Source organism: Anopheles darlingi, chromosome 3 (genome assembly GCF_943734745.1).
Source record: "Anopheles darlingi chromosome 3, idAnoDarlMG_H_01, whole genome shotgun sequence".
Classification (NCBI taxonomy): domain Eukaryota; kingdom Metazoa; phylum Arthropoda; class Insecta; order Diptera; family Culicidae; genus Anopheles; species Anopheles darlingi.
This window is the reverse complement of record NC_064875.1, coordinates 44,475,939-44,495,938: the sequence shown is the minus strand read 5'-3', so window position 1 is coordinate 44,495,938 and position 20,000 is coordinate 44,475,939. Positions and strand designations below refer to the sequence as shown.

The 20,000-nt window shown below is 46.4% G+C and overlaps 1 protein-coding gene across 3 annotated transcripts in view; it reads left to right on the top strand.

Annotated features, from left to right (window-relative positions):
* The first annotated feature begins 4,600 nt into the window (after nucleotides 1–4,600).
* LOC125955204 (lachesin) overlaps nucleotides 4,601–20,000 on the top strand; it is a 22,043-nt gene continuing 6,643 nt past the window's right edge. For 2 of the 3 annotated variants that reach the window (XM_049686198.1, XM_049686196.1), the window contains exons 1-4: nucleotides 4,601–4,775; nucleotides 6,166–6,405; nucleotides 10,160–10,486; nucleotides 19,334–19,440. In XM_049686198.1, coding sequence (XP_049542155.1) covers nucleotides 10,372–10,486; nucleotides 19,334–19,440 — 222 coding nt within the window. In that variant the 5' untranslated portion in view covers nucleotides 4,601–4,775; nucleotides 6,166–6,405; nucleotides 10,160–10,371. The remainder of the gene's footprint in view (nucleotides 4,776–6,165; nucleotides 6,406–10,159; nucleotides 10,487–19,333; nucleotides 19,441–20,000) is intronic. The other variant, XM_049686197.1, reaches the window with a different exon arrangement.

Below are 20,000 nucleotides of genomic sequence, written 5' to 3'. Positions count from 1 at the left end.
CGAGGGTGAATTAAATATAAGCGAGACTTTTCGTCCTACGGTCACAATAATGAAGATAGAACGTTCTCGCTTTTTTAGTTGTTGGGATGGTTTGTCAGGAATAGGAAAAGCGCCCCGGATCGCGTCCCTGACTCTCCTAGTGTCCACAGTAATAATTTTACTGCATAAGGTACCTTCGTCATTTGCGCAACTTATTATAAAGTTTCTCACCGTAGAATGCGTAAAACTGATCGAAATCATGAGGAGATCGACTGCATACTTCCGGGAAGTGACACTGTCGCGAGCCAGAGTGGTTGCAGAGCTTAAAAAAATCTTTTTGGGTCGTAATCGTGGTGAAAATGAGAGCCATAACCGCAGACCTCGCACCAGCCTAAGAGCGCATAACATTAAATCCTTTAGACGGCTTATTGAGAATAACAGGCGCCGTATTACTACAGGACAATCAATGTGACTGATTCTTGTAATGTTTTAAGTGAGGTCTGACTTGCATATCGCCTCTAAATATGGGCCTATTGTTAAGGGAAGTGGTTCTTCTTCATGGCAATGCTCGCTCACACACACTTGCAACCATTACTAAGGAAAAATAGGAGCAACTGAGGTAGGAAAAATTGGAAGACCCTCCTTACAGTCCTGACCTGTTACCCTGTGACTTTCATGTGTTTAGCTCTCTAAAGGAAATTTTGGGAGACAAAAGATTCAACAATGATACTGAGGATGAAACCTCATTTGCGCAATTGGCTCCGAGAAATATATTGAATTCATTCATTCTACGAGATTATTTAAATTATTATTAAATTCATATTAAATTCATTCATTCTTCAGCATTATACGAGAAATATACTAAAAAGCTGCCTATACGCTGGGGAAAATGTATTTGAATTAAAAATAAATTTGATAAAAATAAACTCTCGTTTATATTTGATTCACCCTCGTATTTATACCTTTTAATGGAATACCAAGAAGAGACCGTTTATAATCGGGCCGATGCTGCTCCGATGGTGACATGATACGAAGCATTGTGTAACACTCAATTTGTCTGGAAACTTTTATCTCAACTGGCCCATCTCTATCGAGGGTGTAGAGGAATCGCTCGTGATGCGTTCACATTTCCAACGGGACAGCAGCTCTTTGTTGTTGAACGCATCGCGCGCGCACTCGCGAACCTCTCTACTCATCGCATCATTGCCAATCGTGTTGTGGATTGGCGATGAGTGTTCAATGAGCGAAAGTTTTAGCGAATCAAACTTAGTCGGAATGAAGTCGGAGCAAAAGAAAGCGCACCCTTGAAAGCGTCAAACAGCAAACAAATCTCCCAGTATCAGAACTTACGACATTTACGACGCGCGGAAAATGGCTAAGCTGGCCCTCGTCCTGGCCCCTGGTTCATCGACGACCGCAAGACCGCGTTGTTGTTGGCCCCGGGTATCACCGGTACGGTCCCGGTGGGTAGATTGGGTCACAAGTTTTACCGTCTTTTGTCGAAACAACCAATGAAAGTTAGCGTCCGTGAAAATCCCCACATCTTTCCTCACTTCCAATCCCTCTCTTTCTTTCTCACTCGCTCTCTCGCTGCCATTCTCTGTCTTTGCTTTTTTGTTGGAAAAGAGTTTTGCGCCACGGAGACGATGATGATAGTAGCAGCGATGATGGGCGATGGTTTTGTGCCCGGGGGGTGAGTTCCTGCCTGCCTGGCTGGCTGGCTGACTGAGAGCGCAACGCCTCCTCCCTCCTCCCCAAGGCTGGTGATGATTATGGTGATGAAGAACAATCTAATTAAGGCTGGCTCATTTTGTGTGATTCTGGCTGGAGTGGTAGGAGCATCCGTCTCGACGGGGGGCGCGATGGCCCCGTCGGCAGTGTCCCGCAAACCCTTGGCCAGGCCAGATCTTGGTTTTTGGTGGGGTGGTGTTGGAGTTGGAGAAATTGTTGGCCAAAATTGGGTTACTTTTCGAGGCGAGAGGGAGGGTTGGTGAGTTTTATGTGTTGAGTGCTTCCTGTTTGAAGTGAAAGGAACACGGAAGGTTGCGCGTTGCGTTGTGAATGGAGCCGAGCCGTGGCCATTCACTGCCACGGCCACGATGGCTCGACCGCCAGTCGGCTTCTTCTCGAAGCTCGCCATGACTTTACGCCGAACTTCTTAAATGAAGTGCAAAATGAAGAGTATCAATTTTAACCTACGCAAGAGCCACCCCCGTCCGTCCCCCATCGTGCGTCTTTGCGTAGGCTGAGCGTCGTTCTTCCGAGCCGTCGTTTAGTACAGCAGGGGGCGATTTTATGTTTTAATTCTGACCTTTTCATTTGTGCTTCGGATGCTGTGACGGAGGGGGAGACGGTAGATGGCAGCAGCAGCAGCAGCAGCAGCATTAACAGCAGCATCCGGGGGTGGGACATTTGTTTTTATTTATGGAACTGCCACTGACTCCGGAGTCGAAAAACGAACCGGATGGGAGTCAGTCAGAAACATATTTGAGGCTCAATTACTCTGTGCAAGTGAAGTAGGTTGGCCAGTAATGAGCGGTACAATCAGATACGACGATACGACGACCTGGGACACACCATTATGGCCGGAAAGCGACTGGCAATTACTCAATTAAATCTTAACGTTTGCCATTACACAAAACGTAAAGCACTGATTTGCATATCTACGAACCGCGATAAGACAGAGGGACCGGGTACCGAAATTCGTATCTAAAAGCCGGTTACTGCTAAAGGCGATCGATTGTTCCATCATCACAGATGAGCTGTTGCACGGTGATTGAATTGTGTCTTCATTTTGCAACCATATACCGATCAGCATTCACTAGCACAACGTAAAGTTAATGTTTTATCCAATTGTGTTGATCAAAAGTGACACTTTATAGAAGGAAAAAATGAACAGTGTTCTGTGATACAATCTTCACAAAGTAATGGAGACAGTAGAAGTAATGGTAGAGAATCGCTTCTTAAGTGATCATCATCTCAACCAACAACCAACCAACACCGTAACTTTGCTTCTACCATCACGAAAAAACAATCATCACGTTCCTTGGAAATGCTTTAATGTGCAAAGACTCTACATGCACGCTCCTGATACTCCTGATGTTGTACAGCTACGGTCGCCCAAGTTAGTGGGCGCACTAACTGAAGAAAGACAGTGAATTGAATTTCAACAAACAGGATAACTCACCGCCAGCGATAGTAGCTCCGTTGGCGCATCGACGCTCCCTAATCCTACAGCCGTACACCGAAAATCCATTCTTACAACGTTGGCCGCAAGGAAGTGCAGTGGGAGAAATTGAATTTGAAGCAAGTACCGAACTGGTCCGCGAAGTGTAACAGCCAACCCCTTTCTCGTCAGTATTTCCCGCCGGAACCGGGGAAGAGTTAGAGAGTCGACCAGGTTACATTCAGGTCGAACCAGATCGGACAATCGAGCATCCCCAGGGGTGGGGGGAGGAGGTTCGCAGTCGCCGGTTCCGGTTGCACAGCCAAAACTAAGCTTCGCGGCAACATTTTCGCTCTTCCACCGTTCCCAACGTTCTGCTCCTCTTCGCCCTTGGCCGAACAGGGGAAGTTGTGTCAAATTGAATCCGATGCTTGCAAAAAGGATGTGCGAAAGTACACTGTTGTTGTTGTTGTTGTTGCTGTTTGAGTTTTATTTTCCCAAGTTCCGTAGCTGGGGGAGTGAGAGCGAAGGCCGCTGATTTGATCACCACAAACTTATTCGATTGCAAAGCACTTAGTTAGCGGTGTAACGAGCGAGCGAAGTGGCCTTTTCTCTTCGCGGGACTGGGGAGTACCATTACCATCTACCTGGGGGGAGTGGCACCGCGAACTCTGATTGTGACCTTTTGCAAAAAAAAAAATAAAACTGCAGCGGTCATGGTGCATATCCGCTTAAGAATGTAGTTGAATAAAATATTAATTTCAGCCGAAAAAAAAGGAAGGAAAGAGAAAAAAAACAAACTTTTCTCCACAATCTCAGGATGCGCGCGAAAGAAAAAAACTGGGATCCAAAATCACGCTTCCTGGTTGCTTTGTTTCACTTCTTCTTAATCCAGCATCAAGGATGAACAAAGTGCCAGGTGTACCTGGTAAAGGTGAAGGCGCACTTGTTTGCAGAGTGCAAAACAATGAAGTTGTTCCGGAGAACTCAAACAACCCTTCTCCCTACCTACTACCGTTCCCTGCTGTCCGCTATCGTAATCGGACGAACGAGCTCGCTTCTTCTCCACGTGGTCATGCGTCGTCGTCGTCATCGTCGTCGTCGTCGTCGGATGCTGCGGTTCGGATGAGTTCCCGGCCAGTAAGAGGAGAAGATGTTTATGCCACCCCTCCGGTGTGATTCGGTTTGCCGGTGTATGTCCTGGAGAGGGTCGTCCTGCTTGCATTTCCGACCAACAACCGACAGGACGAAACGAACCGAACATCCTAGCACGCCACGCCATCGGTTCCGAACGGCGCGGATGTTTCGACGAAGATTGTGAGCCAAAAACGGGGCCGCGACTGGGAGACGAATGCCGCGATGCCGAACCGAGCAGATCCGTGTGCTCTCCGTCGGTGATGTTGGTAAATAGCTATGCAGCTCGGAATGCCTTCAGTCGTCTCGCATCGCTCGTCGACGTCGGGAATCGCTTTGTGACCGGCCAGCAAGCCTCTTCGACCACGCGATCCGCGCTGCGCTCACGTTGATTCTGCTGTTTGCGGTGTTACTGTGTTGATGATAGCGAGCATTGCCTCACGTGGCCATTATCAGCATCAGCAGCGTTCGTGGGAAAGGGATTGGGTGCATAGAGGTATTGTTTGTGCTTCAGTGTGTCTGTGTGCGTATGTGTGATCGTTGCATCAGCTGCATAATCAGTGACGTTATATGCAAGCTGCCTACGTCAGTGCGTTCGGTGCGTTCCCGCCATGACAGTGCCCATTACCCAGTGATTGGTGCTGTGTGTGTGTGTACCGCAGATTGCGCGCGAGTTCCACGACACGAGGCGCCCGCGATGCAATGCACAAAAAGCGATGCATTTTCTCGCGATCTCCTCTCCCAGGTTCAGAACAGGTTCACGCGACGATGCAGCCCATACCATTCACCGTTCACCGTGTGTTGATAAATGGGCAATGACGCTCCGCTCCGGTTGTTCTACGTCGGAGGAATGGTTGGAAGGATGAGGATGATGATGACGGTGTGATTTGTAGCGACCGGTGGCTTTTAACTTCTGTTGGTGCATTTTTGCATTTCGCGTATACCGTGGCGTGTGTTCCATTTTCGCTGGTCACTTTTCCGCTTTCCACACTTGTTTTCTCTCATTTTTGTTCTCTCTATCTTTCTGTTTATTCTGTTTCCATTTTGTACCATTCATTTCAGTTTGATTCGTTTTTGTGTTTTTTTTTGTGCTGATAAAATTGTTCCCTTTGTTCAGAGACCATTTTGCGTCGATCCGTGTTTTTTTTTCATCTGTTTGTCTAGATGCATTTTTTACGATTTACCACTTCGCTGTTCGCCTTTTTGTGGACTGGAAAGTTTGAACCATTTCTCACACAAAAAGGTCAACCGATCGCGGGGATGCCACAGTTGCAGAAGCGTTTTCGCCGGTGAACGATCAAGCAGGCTCATGGCTGAGGTTGGATGCAAAAACAGAAAGTTTCGCCACGCCATGCCGAAAGAGAAATCCGACAAAAACCCCCGATCTGGCTGCGCGAATGTGTGTGTGTATGTGCGCGCGATACTATCAGTGGTGGCCGCGTGTCAAACGGAGTGTCTCGAAGTTCCGATAGACACTATGGGCGGTGGAATGGAATATAGCATTAAGCAAACCGGAAGGACGCAAGGAAGGAAGGAACGAACCACTCCGCTCATAATTGTTTTCCGGAACGATACAGCTCGGTCCGGTCCGGCCCGGCCCGGCTTGACGGTGGTCAAGCTGGAGCAAAGTTTCGGTTTTATGTTTTTTCGGTTGCATTCCCGGCTTTTCATTATTCCAGTTTTCGAAATTTTTTTTTTGCGACTCCAAAAGGCTGCGTCTGGCGGCGTGACAACGGCGCTCAAATGCAAAACTAATGGAACTGCATGCAAATGTACCGGTGTGAGACAAAAGGGGTTGTGCTCGTTGTTCCTATTTTGCAGTAACGTATACTGATTTCGTTCTGTTGCATTTCGCAATTGAACAATGTTTTGTGTATCTTCGTTAGGACCGGTTAGCATTCTGGCGAATCGTACAACCATGTGTATTTACCGTACAGGTTAAATTGTGCGACAAAGGAATTGATCATACAATTCACCGTGCATTTCTTTGTTAGCGTTTACCAATCAAAAGTGACCGGTGCATCGTAAACAACTCGAAACTCGATTGTAGCAAAGGTTAAACGAAATTTAACCGGGAAATATTGGTAGTCGCAGCACAACTAGCTTCCAAGTGATCAGATTTTTCAGTAAGTATTCAGCATAATTATTATATCATCCATCTCTTTCACCACTTTTTGTAACATTTTTTTATTTAATGGAAGACTAAGGAAGTTGAAACTTGGTTTCATAATGACTTTGAATATTATCCTCAATTAATTTTGACAAGCGTTTTGACAAACTTCTCACTTTTTACTATATTCTGATATTAAATTGTTGTTTAACATCATTTTATTTTCAAACTCTTTTATTTTTAAATATTTATATTTTTATTGTTATGAAGCATTTAAGTTTTACTTGTTTAAAGTGTTTCTTCGTTTAGTTATTGTTGATTGATGATCTTTCCGATTATTTAATGTATTTTGATGATAATTCGAGTTATTTCAAAACGATATCTATACATTTGTTGTTGCTACAAAAATAGTAAGCGAAAGCGACCGGTAGTAAACTTATGCAAATATCCGGGAAAGAAAAAGCATTACGAGTTGAGTTTATCAAACAGAAGGTATAAACAATGCTCAGTGAAGCATGTTTACCAAAAGTGCATAAGCACAGTATAAACATAAATAAAGGAATCGCGGATCAACACCGTATGCAACTCCAAAACTAACGATTCGTCAGTTTCCGATTGCATATAATGAATCGAACACCAAAAATACACTTCGCACCGGTCCATCCGGTGGCCAGCCAGGGTAGTCCTTTTCGAAGGAAAACAGAAAAAAAAACCTTTTTCAATCAACAATTACCTGGCGCGCGCACACACAACACTCTATTTTCGCTGGGCCACACATACACCCCCCAGGCCCATGCGTTGCTAGACAATTAAATAGAATTTGTTTGCACTTCGTTGCCGGCCAGTTGTTGACTCAGTTATTAGCGGCGGTAAAAGCAAATATTTCCGATTATTATTCAAATACGCTAACGTCGTTCGCCATTTATTGCTCGCCTGCGATTGCCCGTTGGGGCATTGGGTTTGGTTGTCGAAATTGCCGAGCTTCCAGCCCTTCCAACCACATCGTTGGATGGTACCAACGCTACCATACGCCTTGCGGCCATCGGATTGTGCTTCGATGCCGATGATTCGATGAATCGAGTTTGGACCGGGCTTTTTTCGGCAAACGGTCACCGCAGACTACCGCGTACCAGGGTTTTCCAGATGCGGTACCGCGTGGGAAGCAAACAGCCCACCGGCTGTTTTGTTCCATACCACGAATGTCTGCATCGCGTTACATGATGATCGAACGGAACGGGATGAACACCACCCCGAACCAACCAAGCAACCCACACCGAACGGGAGGATGGATTTTATTGTTTTATCTCTCCTCAATTATGGAAATAAATGTAAATAAAAGTTGAACAAAAAGCCGCAACACGATGGTGGACTGCAGCGAACCACTATTACAGTGGGTTCCATCCCGGGGATACTAACAGGGACCTCGAAATTGCACACCAATAGTCGAAAAATCAAAACCCCCCCAAACGCTGGCCGGCGGGGATTGTTATGCGAGTTGGTGAGAGTAATAAAACTCATCCTCAAAGTACAGCTCGCGGGGGGTTTCCGTTGGTTCGATAGTTCGAGACGAGCGGTGGCCACACGGGTTCGATTTAATGGTAAACCCAACGGGGGGTGTTGGTCTCGCGATTCCATCCAGCCGAACGACCGCATCGCTGCAACTTGGAGCTCTCGTCCATCACGTAGAGCAGCCGAAATGGTGGTACGCTTTCAGCTCGGTGTAGCGCCAGGATGTGTATGATTTCGAAGAAACGTCCTCAATTGAAACCAACTCAATCAAAACAAAGGACAAATGTAACCGACGCCGATGGCAACGGACGCCTTTTGCCATCCTCGCGCGCTATCGAAATGATGCAATGCAAGTGCTGGGGTGTGGCTACGGGTGGATAAGAAAGGTCGTTCTTTTTGGGGTCGTTTGGGGTCCTTTCCATTCCGGTCACCGGCACAATCGAGCAGCAGCTGAGCGCTGCAATGGCGCTCAATGGGCACACCACCCAACAGCATCCTACGGGCCTTCGCTTTCGGTTTGGCTGGACACATTCGATGAAACGGACGCCCTTTCGGTCTAGACCGGGTCGGTGGTCGGTTCTGATGGAGTAAGGATTGCGTCACTGGCATATGGAATGAATAATTTAAATTTAATATATTTCAAACCATGCGCTTGGTCTAGCAAATTGGTCCGGGTTCGATGGGAGCGCTGGAGCAGCTCTTATTAATGTGATTGAAAATACATTTCTGTATTCCATGTATTATGCATCTCGTGCTAAATTCTTGTTGTTTGTTTGTTTCCCAGTCCGGAGTGTGAAATGGCGAAATTTCTTACTTTAATAAGCCGAGCGCACGTGAAAGGGAATATTAATAAAAGCCAATAATGATGCTGACCGGTAAACAGAAAGTAAAGTGTTTTATACCGAACGGTTTTTGTGGTTTGGAAAGTGATTTCTCCCTCCTGCTCGAACGACTCAATCATACGCGTCGTTCTGAAAGTCTGGTAGTGCTGATTGCCGGTCACATTGCGGTATAATGGAAAAATGTCTGGAATTTTTAATTAGTTTTTTCCAGAATGAGAAACGCACACAGACACACATTCACGCCACACAGACGGTGACAAACCGGAGTCGATGCTGGTATGCTCATGATATCGTAGAGCGAGAAAAAGAGAGAGTGAGGTGAAAATTGGTAAAGTATTTTTAATATCGCTTTTACCGGGATCTTTGTTTATCATTTTTATCAGCATCCCCGAGCGACTCAAAGATCATTCGCCATGTTTATGTTCATTCTATTCACTATTTTCATATTTTTTAAGCGCAACACCGGGCTGCGATTTGTAAAACAATAAACCAAAAATGTCTAAATTAAAGAAACGATGATACGGATGAAATACGGTGTTTAGCCTGGTTTTCATTTGCCCGCACATTAAAGTCCTCACGGATCGGAACTCGATTATCGCATCCAGAACGTGGCCGATCCCTACGGGGCGCACTGCATCGTCCGGATTTTTCAATCTTAAAGTTATTTGATTAAAAACATGTCCTCCATCGATTGGGATTCGAGGAACCTGACCAAAAAGGAAACTACCGATACCACCGAACGGGTCGCAAGATGCGAGTGGAGGGACCTGCGAGAGGCCCCATTTCACGGTTCGGCTCATCCCAATGCAATGTGGCCACCCTCCCCCCGGGGGGAAAAAAACTATGGCAAAGCCCAGGCCAGACCACACTCACACACACACACAGCATACCCTGCGATTTATGAAATATTCATAAACTCCGACACCGGGATTGCATGGTGCGAGCAAAGGCAAGACAAACGGAAACGGCACGTTCCGGATAAGGGGTTCCGGTAGCCTCGGAGCATCGGAGTGCCCGAAGATATTTAAACTTGCACATTTACATATGTAAGCGTTCGAACCGTTGTTCCGTGAATGGTGAGGTTTCGAACGTTTCGCACGGTTCCTTCGCCATCTCGGTTCGCTTCACGCTTGGCCAAGGTCTAGATGTATTCGAAACCACTTTGTTTTTGCCAATACCTTTGGCAATCGTTTACGAATCAGCCACTCCAGGGCGGAGAGGCGTTTGGAATTCATTGCTCAAACTTTCTATTGGATAAGTTGGTCTTGAGAGCGTTCGAGCGAGTCTGCAATCGAATGAAATTTTAATTTGAATTTAAAAGAAATGGTTGAAATTGTCTCATTGAAACGAAAAGAAAAAACAACTCCTCAAAAGCAACAAGCTAATGATTATTTCCTGTTTCTCTGTTTCTACTTACAGACCCGCTAACATGTGAGGATGTATCCTTCAAAGCAAATTACCACTTGAGCACGTGCGGAGCCGTAGGTGCTTATTGCACTGTTTCGAGTGCATCTAAGAGGAACGCACGATGCAGTCCATCGATGTGGCGGTTTAAATAATTACTGACCGTGTGGTGATGACGTGTGTTTCCCGTTCTCTTCGCCTCGTAAAGTGATTAAGTGACCGCGACGATGTTGATACTACAGACGATCAAAGTGATTGTGCTAGCGCTGAAGTTTCTTCCGACACGCTTTACGCGCCGGAATGTACTGTTCATGATTTATTTGGTAACCCTCGTCACACACGGTAAGTGCATAGCAGACCCATTCCTGGGAGGCCAGGAACTGGATTGACAGCATAAATTAGTCTTTCCGACAACACTGGACGTAGACAATGGAATACATTCGTTTTAAAAATGGAACGTTAGAACGACGTTCAAGAAATTATCTTAGCTTTCATTTCCAACAAATGGCTGGACGAGGGAAACCTAATTATGCTTTCACCAGTTGTTTCAGCTCCATTGCAAGCAAGCTGCCCAAGCAAGGCGAGGGGAACAAAGTCACTCCGGAGGTTAGCCGATGCCAGCGAGAGACTCACTAACCGAAACTTTGACCATGTTCTCCAGGGTCTTTATCTCGCGTCCATGATAGCGATGGGGGGCACAATGCTTTGGTTGAGAAGAATGGAGCAGCACAGCAAAAGGGATATGTTTAATTAGATTCTTCTTTAAACTATGTTCTTCGCACAATGAGAAGAAGGATATAATCAGCTGCATCATCATTATTACCATCCGCTCGGGCTGTTACATGCAACGAGAAATGCTACACGTCTCGAAACTTTAGCCCCACCATCCTACAGTTCAAACGGAACTATCATCGCACTCCCTCGCTTTTCTCTCTTTCGTTTGGAACACTAAACTTTTATTAAGTTTTTGTTACTAGACAACTTTTACGCTTTTATTCCACTGCTCTGTTGATATGACCCTGCTATACTACTGCTCTGTTGATATGGCTGGATGTGGATGGTTACCTTATGGTTCAAGCCGGCGCAGGTACGAGTGAGTTCATTTTCAACATTCATTTCCCTGCTCTTGTGTGGCGTGTAAAGGAAAATGTTTTTCTCCTGAAATTAGTTTTGTTGGCGAGTACAAACACAATGTTGTTAAGGGATGGAAAGTTTGGAAAAGTTGAGTTGCTGTGTGTGTCTGTGACCACCTTTGGAAAATGTAATGCACACGAGTGGTCAATGATAAAAAGAAAATGAACTGGCCCACGTGTGGTAACATATGTGAAGCACCAGTGACCAGATAAGAGTGCAAAATATTTGCTCATAAACATTATACTCGCTCTTACCTTGAACTCAATCGCGCTTACCGAAAAGCGATTTTGGATGCAATAGTCAAGCTTTGCAGCAGTTTTCGATTATCTAAACCTTTAACAGGGAATCTATTCCGCTTCTATACTTAAGCATTTAAACTAGGAAATGGATTTGTGATCCTTGAACAATATGCTGATCATGCTGTTTAAAATTTTATAAACAATTTCCAGTGAGCGTTGGATGTAATCTTTCCTAAAAAAAACATTAGTTGTGCTTATCTTTAATTTTTAGAAGCATCTAGCTAAAATTTGTGTTTAGAAGCATTCTGAGCTTTGGTTATAAAAACGGGTACATGCGGCAGTCGCATTAAACATTTAAACTAAAAATATGGGAACTATTTGCACTGCCATTCTCTCTTGAAGTTCAAGATCCTCCTCAGACCTTTATTCAGTTAAAATACTCATCAGTACATCTTATCACCAACGGTGCATATCTCTCCCGTCGACATCATTATGAGGGAAACATATTCGCTATGTAGTTGCGCTGCCACCGTACCGGCCTTGAGCGTGACTGTAAAATGGTATTCTTGCAGTCCATACGAGGCGCTCATTAAACTAAAGTAATGTGGCGTTCGCATTCACCTCATCAAGGAACGTGACAGTATACGTACCGCATGCGTGCCCGTAGCTGTGTAAACGCTGAGCTGGGTTGTTGGTACTTTTGCCATTTGTCATGTTTATTCCTGCGAACTACCAATTATCCGACCCCTTAATCTTGTCGCTTGCCGATTCTAACTTCATTCGCACCGTCCCCCGCGATAACCCCGGTAAAAGCTGGTTGAGCGTCACATACTGAGAACTGCCAACCGGTCTCGTCTTAATTGTCCCGCAAAAGGCTAATATACTCATTAGCGCGACAGACAGCCAGGCCATGCTCTGCCATGTGTGTTGTCGTCATGGCTTGCTAAAAGAACAAAAGTGTAAAGCCATTCGGAGGGCAAAGCAGAAACCCGTTGAACCAGGTGCAGCGATATGAATGACCGGACTGAGCCAACTGGCCCAAAAACCGAGGACTGCCACCGGTGAAGAATCGTAACATTTATTCATCCTAACGAACCGACCGACCGACCGACCGACCGACCGAGCGTCCGACCACCCGTGCCGGGCCCATGGCTTAACCTGGGTCGTTAGTGAGGTTATGGACACCAGTGAGTTTCCGCGGGTACGAAGACGGAGGACGTGCAGCGACGTGAACGTAGAGTTGCCAGATCCGAATGTCGAGATAAGAGAAGATGGTACCGACACCGGCAGAGTTGGAGTGTTGTATGTGTGACCGAGCGAGGAAACTGGGAAGAAAGGGAAGCGGAGCAGGCGGGAAAATGCATGAATTCTGGTCGAATGCAAATGCGGAGAACATAATTTATCTTGACCGAACCTCGGGTGTTTCCTCGGGTGAGCTGAAGGTGAAATATGTTTGCCAACGAGTGGGTGACACACCAAACACACACACACACACCGGGCGCCACTTGTTGTCTACCCGCACTGCACCCCCCTTCCCCGCCCCACCGGGTTTGTTCGTGCCAGGATTTTCCGATGCCAGACCGAACCGAAAACCCGGTCATCCGGTTCGGAGTGCAGTCAGAAGTGCTGCTGAGTAGCCAAGATCAACGATTAAACCGTTCAAAGGGACCCCGTTTTTGGGGTCCGGAATCCGGGGGGGCTCGTTGTGCCGTCCGCTCACCCGGTATATCTATCTAGCACTCTATCTCTCTTCCTATCGTTCCATCATCGTCATCTTGAAGCCGAAACCAAATACCGTCCCCCATTGGTGAGGTGAAAATTTTAAGGTAAACACACACACACACATGTGGTAGTTCTTGAGCTTTGCTCGCTCTGTCCTGCATTACGATTCAAGCGGGAGTAACGTGGCAGGCCAGGCGTTGTCAGCGTTGGCAGAATGCCGGACTTTTGTCACCGTCGGTGTCGTCGCAGTAGTCGTCGTCGTCGTGCTACTGCAACCGGGACGGATCTCTGGAAGACCTGTTTGCTATCAGCGCCACAATGATGAAGAGAATATTTAGTATGTACATAAATGCACCGAGAGGGACCCACCGTCCCATGCTCTCAAGCAACATCTAGTAGAAGCAGCAGCAGCAGCTGCTGCATCGTGCCGATCACACTATCCACTCGAGGCAGGGCCCCGTTCGTTCGTTGACGACCTTTGGCTTCGGCAAACAGTTCAACCGCGAAACTGGTTCACTTTCCCACTTCTGTGGGTTCCGCTCCGTTTCGGATTCCGAGGTGCAGGCGGAAACGGGAGGTAGAGAAATTTATCGCTCGTCCTCCACGCTTTCCTTTATACCCGGCTTCTATCGTTTCTGTTGTGTCAGAAGTTGTTCGTTGAAGTTGATGCTGCTGCTGCTGCTGCTGCTACTAATGGTCGTACTCTGCGTCGACGAAAAGGGCTTAGACAATTATAAAGGACGGAGTGGTGGATGGAGACTTCGGGAGGGTCTGGATGATTGCCGAAGGAAAACAGAACCGACATTTTTGGCACTTCATTAGCGCGAGACGCGCGCGCGCGCACGATGCTGTGATGTCTGATGTTGGTGAGACATTTCGTTTTCGACTTCTTTCGGCTTCTTATCAGACACCGGGCACTGGTTCGCATGAAAAAATGTGCCCAACATATCTGACTGCGCGGTGCAACTACAGAACTTCTTGCCGAAGTGCTTTTCATGTTTTAAATGCAAATGTTTTTTTCATTCTGTTATGCAAAGTGCATCAAGCTATTATTTTATACTAACGTACTGGTGAGTGTTGTACTGTAACTGATGGGTTAATTTAAATCTAATTGACTTCCCTTCCATTCGACCGTGAGCTTGCTAAAATACGTGAAGTTATCCATGAAAATGCTTTTTCCATTATTGCATGGCTGATGGCGGTGGGCATTAAATTGAAATCGGATCGACAAACGCCAATTTGGTGTGTTACGTGTTGTTGTTGGTGTGACTAATGGATGCTAGCGGATTGAGCCGAAGATTAAAGCGCCGCGTCTGTTCAAGTGGCCGCTGATTGATGCTTTGAAGGTATTAATTTCATCCAACGAGTCGGGCCATCACTGCGTCATACAGTCAGGTCAGGGGCTGGCTACGGGAATCGATAGATTCATGAGCACTGGAAAACAGAAACAGAAAGTAATGCTTGAAGCCGCGATGAATGTCACTCGCAATATGCATTGTGGTTTTGTTCCGCTGTGCGAAGGATTTAACTGATAAGAATAACATATCACCATCGTCTAATGCACGTGACGATGGTCTCGGGCTGACAGTGAGTTGAGAACGAGAAAGTTTAAGAATCAAGATTATGAGCTTATAGGAATAGAACCCCAGCCTGCTAGGATCGCTTGCCGGCTGCTTCGAGTCCCTTTGTGGTGGCCGTTGTTTGCGTTTGCCGTTGCCATTTGCATGGAAAGCGTGTACGGCGGGAAATGGGAAAAGCGTAGGGCGAAGGATTATTTGGTCACACCAGCACAATGGTGCACTTGAACTTCTGAGCGCGAAAACGGGAAATAACAGTTGCGAGTAGAGCTGTGTCGGGCTGTCTTAGCGGTAGTGACGGTGAAGTCAGTTCATAGCCTACCACAACGGGGCGACCTAAACGATGAAGTCTCCAGCAGGTCAGAAAGCAGCACAGAAACATACCGGTGAGTTCCGAGTGCTCGGGCCATTGTTTCTGCTGGCTTTTGTGTACGAATGGGGAAAAAAAGCAACAACCAAGCAAGGAGAACGTAGGAATGAAGAGGTAGAATGGCACTTATTGCACAAAGATTTGCACAAAGACTTCCGCCGAAGAGGCAGAGCAGCACAACCAGGCAAAGGCGAAGGGCGAATGCAGCCCTGGTGAGACATTCTGTTTGCTTTCACTTCTCACGCGTCTTGAGCAGTTCTTCGGTTGCCGCCGTACCGTATCGCAATGAAGAACGCATTCGGTTTTTCCGCCATTCTCCATACATCCGTTATGCCGGATAAACCAAGCCAGTTTTCAGATCTAAAGTGCCAATAATGCTACGTAAATCAAGCTAATCGAAAGCAACAGCAACACAGCCAGCGCATTCTTCATCATTCATTCGACAGTAGAGTCGAACCTCGTCGGTGGATGAAATATCGATCACATGGCCTGTCGTGTTCACGGTGGCAAAGTGCATGCATGTACAACATGCTGGCAGCGGAAGAAGTATTCGCACCATGCATCCTTGCTCCCCTTCTCCACTTGCAGGCAATATCAATATTTGGCATTGACTGGCATGCACATTAAAGAAGCTTTGCGCTCCATAACCTGACACTCACCCAAATGACAGGAAATGCGAGCGGAAAGGCAGGGCAGAGAAGGCATTTGGAAGGGGCCCTCCTACCATACTCATTCCTGGAATGTACGCCTTAAAGTGCGACCTTATCGTCAGTCCATAAATCATAACTCGGAGCGTTTATGCGATGCAATATATTTCCGGTAAACTGACACGCTGTGAATGCTTCTTCTTCTTCTTCTGCTTCTGTTTCTACGTTGGCGTGCGAACGACGCCAAGGCTCCGTGGCGAAGGAACGATGAGAGGCAGCAACGCGGTGGTAATCCTCATTCACAGTAACGGCTGCTCCGAGGGCGGCCTACACCGTGTGAACTGAGAAGATATTTTTATGCGACAGCGAAAGGTGATACTATCACCATAGCTTGTTAACTCGCGGGGAAATATTTGATCGTCGCAACGTCACGCGAAGGCGGAGATTGTAATTATGCTTCCCGTGCGCAATCCGTCCTCATCACCGTTCGGTACCGTTTGGGTACCATTATTATACATTCTTTATCGCTTCACCGATAAATAACAGGCCGTTTTCTGGTACCATTTCGACGCGGTCGACCCAAAACAAGAATCCGGTAGCAAAGGACTTCCTCCCGAGGACGGAGCCCGCCGGATGATCATCGTTTTGAATGTGTAATCCTTGTGCGACATACCGGGCACGGGGTTTCCCCTTTTTTGCCCCGTAATAATGCGTCGAGCAGTAATAATGCATGATTCTCACGTACATTCCATAAAGAACAGCTGCTGCTGCTGCTGCTGCTGCTACTGCTGGTGCCTGTGCCACCGTTACTGTCAGCCTAGAATCCTTTTGCATCGCAATGGGGAAGAGCTGATGTCCGATGATTAGTACGAGAGGGAGGAGGGGGGCGGGGCCGCTTCGCCACGAATCGTGGGCCAGTGTGAGATGTGAGAAAGAATTCACCCGACGGAAGTCCCATCGGAACGTTCGGAGTGTGGATTCGCGCAACGATTACAATATTTTCGGTCGCTAGGTTAAATGTTCCGTTCGCTGGAAGGTTGAACAATATGCTGCGGTGAAACTTTGCCAGTATATCAAACCGTTCGCCATTCGGTGTGTGTCTGTCCGCTGCCATGTGGTGGGTAAGGGTGTTTGACGCAACTGTTTCCTGTCGATGTGGCCAAGGCATTGTTATCCGGTTTTGGTGTTTTTGGAAAGTTCATGCGTGACATACATTTTGAAAACTGGGTTCAGGCCAGGCACTTTAAATATGCCCCAATGATGAATTCTGCGTCAGAACACGAGACCGTTTTGTTCGCATTAGTTTCGTTCTTAAACATCGTATTAAAAGTCATAACTTTTCAAGAATATTAGATAGAATTTTAAAATACGCAAAAAGAGAACACAGGTGCAGTGTCATTCCGGGAGAAAACTCGCAGAAAACTCTACTTTTTTCAGAGTCCTTGGGTCATGGTCAGCTGTGCTGCATGGTTTAAGGGAAAAGGCACATTTCGCTTTTTGGACAATGAGTTTTCTAGGCACCATCATTGAGATTTCATTTCAATTATAATTTTTTCATTTTTTTTGACACACTTAGAAATTGAAAAAGTGGCAATCTCGCATGAAAACGGTTTATAAATAATTGTTTGATAGGAAATATTAAAAATTTTAAGAAAACCTAAATTATCCAACAAAGCAAGCGGCTGTGGTTTAATGAAATTAATGCTTTGAGCAAATTGCAAACAGTAAACTACTCAACAAATGAGAAGACCGCCGCAATGTTCCGTACTGCTATTTTCTTTTATTCTTTTTAATTTTAACAAACGTAACTAGCTCTCTTCGCTTCCGAGAGTGACATTCTATGCACGAAGCTCACACGCTCAAAGCGGTTTGTTTGCCTTGTTTTGGTATTCATTTAATGTCCTGTTAAATAGCGAATATGATAGGATTGTCCGGTACCAGTAACGCTAATATTTACTTCATTCCCATCCGTTCACTGCAAATGTACCAAAAAACCCGTCGGATCTCAAGCGACAGACAGAAAGGCCGGAGATGGTTCATGGTGAACAAAAAATAATGACAACAGCTCCGGCCCCGGAGATGTGATGGAAACGCGCAGCAGAAATGTGTCACATCGCACTGACAAACGGTCGGACAGGACTTGAATAAAGGGATAGCATTATACCAAACCACCGTCAACCGTTGCACTGTCCGCGACGACGACGATGACGACGATGACGACGCCCGGGACGAGGACAATGGCAAGCCCCGTCGTGGGGTTCCGGCCGGACCATACGGATTGTTTCATTTTGATGCACGAAATGTGCTCCATTTAGGGATGCGCGCTGTGCTGTGGCTGTGCAGAATGTGACTCCGGGTGCCGGGTGCCGGTTGCCGGGTTTTCCAGCGAGATAAATGGTCCTTCACCTCGGCTCGACCCCCACACTGGCCACTCCGGTGAATGCAGCTAACGAACTTGTGGCCGCGCCTTAAACCTCTAAACAGTGGCATCGTTGAGCGATACGCCTTTCGGCGCGGCAGTTGCGGTGCCTTGTTTGTAATGTTCGAGGAGGTGAGCAAGCTGGTAGTACGTGCAGTAGAGGGAGTCCGCAAGCACCAAAAACATACACAAACACAGAAGAGTAGAGTTTTCTACGAACCTACGAAGTGAAGGTATCAACAAAAAAAACAGTGAAATTCAAGATAGAAAACGCAAAACGACGAGACGAGACGATGGTGGATGGTGGAACTTTAAATAAATCATTCCCCAAACAACGGTTGCACAAGTCCGTCAACCTTCCACAGGGGCCAACGTACCGGCCAGCGTCCGCTGCATATGACAACCCCCGAAGAGCAAAGGAAAATTTCCGGAGATCAAGAAAATACATGCGACAGTGCTGTCCGGTGTCAGCACTTTCGTGTTCACTGTGTCTCTGTCCCAGAGCGGCGAAATCGAGTCGCTGCTCGATGCTGGAAAAAAGGGGTTCTACACCTACCTAGGCATCCTATTTGGAAACCATTTGGATACTGCACCAACCACCAACCACCCTTCTTCTCCTTTCCTTTTTTCCTCCAAAGAGAAGCCTTCCTGTTGACCATCAAGCACCATCTGGTTGGTGCGGTGATGCTGGCCAATCTACCACCACGAGCCACGGCCAGATGTGTAGCAGGTTTTCAAATGGCGAACCACAATTCGGAGAAAGCACAACAAAACAGGCTGGCCGCAGGGGCTAAGCGGCCAAAAAAGGGGGGAAGAAATAAAGGGAGAAAAAAATACGCCAACGCCATACGTAGGACAGGATCGCTGCCGCCGCCGCCGCAGGCTTTCCATAAATATCGATTGGGCCTTTGGGGAACCTTTCCTCCGAAAAGTGGAATAATTTTACCGAACGATCGCTGACCTTTCGCCGGAATCGGACGTTTTCATCACTTTTACATCCCTTTTCTTTTACTTTATAATCTTACACTATCTCTCTCTCACTGTCTCTTTCTCCTTTTTCTCTCTTTTCACCAATTGCCAGTGATGATGGATGAACCAAGATTCGCACAACCGATACCCAACGTGACGGTTGCGGTGGGCAGAGATGCAAACCTCCCATGTGTCGTCGAGCACCTGGGCCATTTCAAAGTAAGAATGTGGGGCTTTAGAAGGCGAAGGATGGGGAGAAAGAAGACCCTTTTTTTGCGAACATAATTCTAGTAGAGACATTACCGTCATAGAGGTGTGAGGCCGTGTGTGTGTGTCGCGGGTGTGCAGCCTTAGGGTATATCTACACACGCAAAAGTTAATATTATTTAAAAGGGAAGAGGCGAAGGAGCTAACTACTGTTTAATCCACTTTAAACAAATTTTAAACACATACGCACACAATTTTGGTTGCTATAGCAAATGCTGACCAATGAATATAAAGGTTTGTTTATATCTGTTCTTTAAACTATACAGTGTTGTGTGTTAGTGAAACAGGAACGGAAATAATGTATATTTTGTGTGATAAACGTTATGTTTTGTATAATTCACTGTAGAAAATTGAGCCAAATTGAGCTGTTTATAGATATCTCGTTGTGATATGAAAAATTCGCTACACACACACACACACACACCTCCCAAGCCGATGATGGTAATGCCTGTACAAGAATTATGTTTGCAAAAAGGTATTCTTTACCCGATTTGTTTTTTATTTATCTTTGG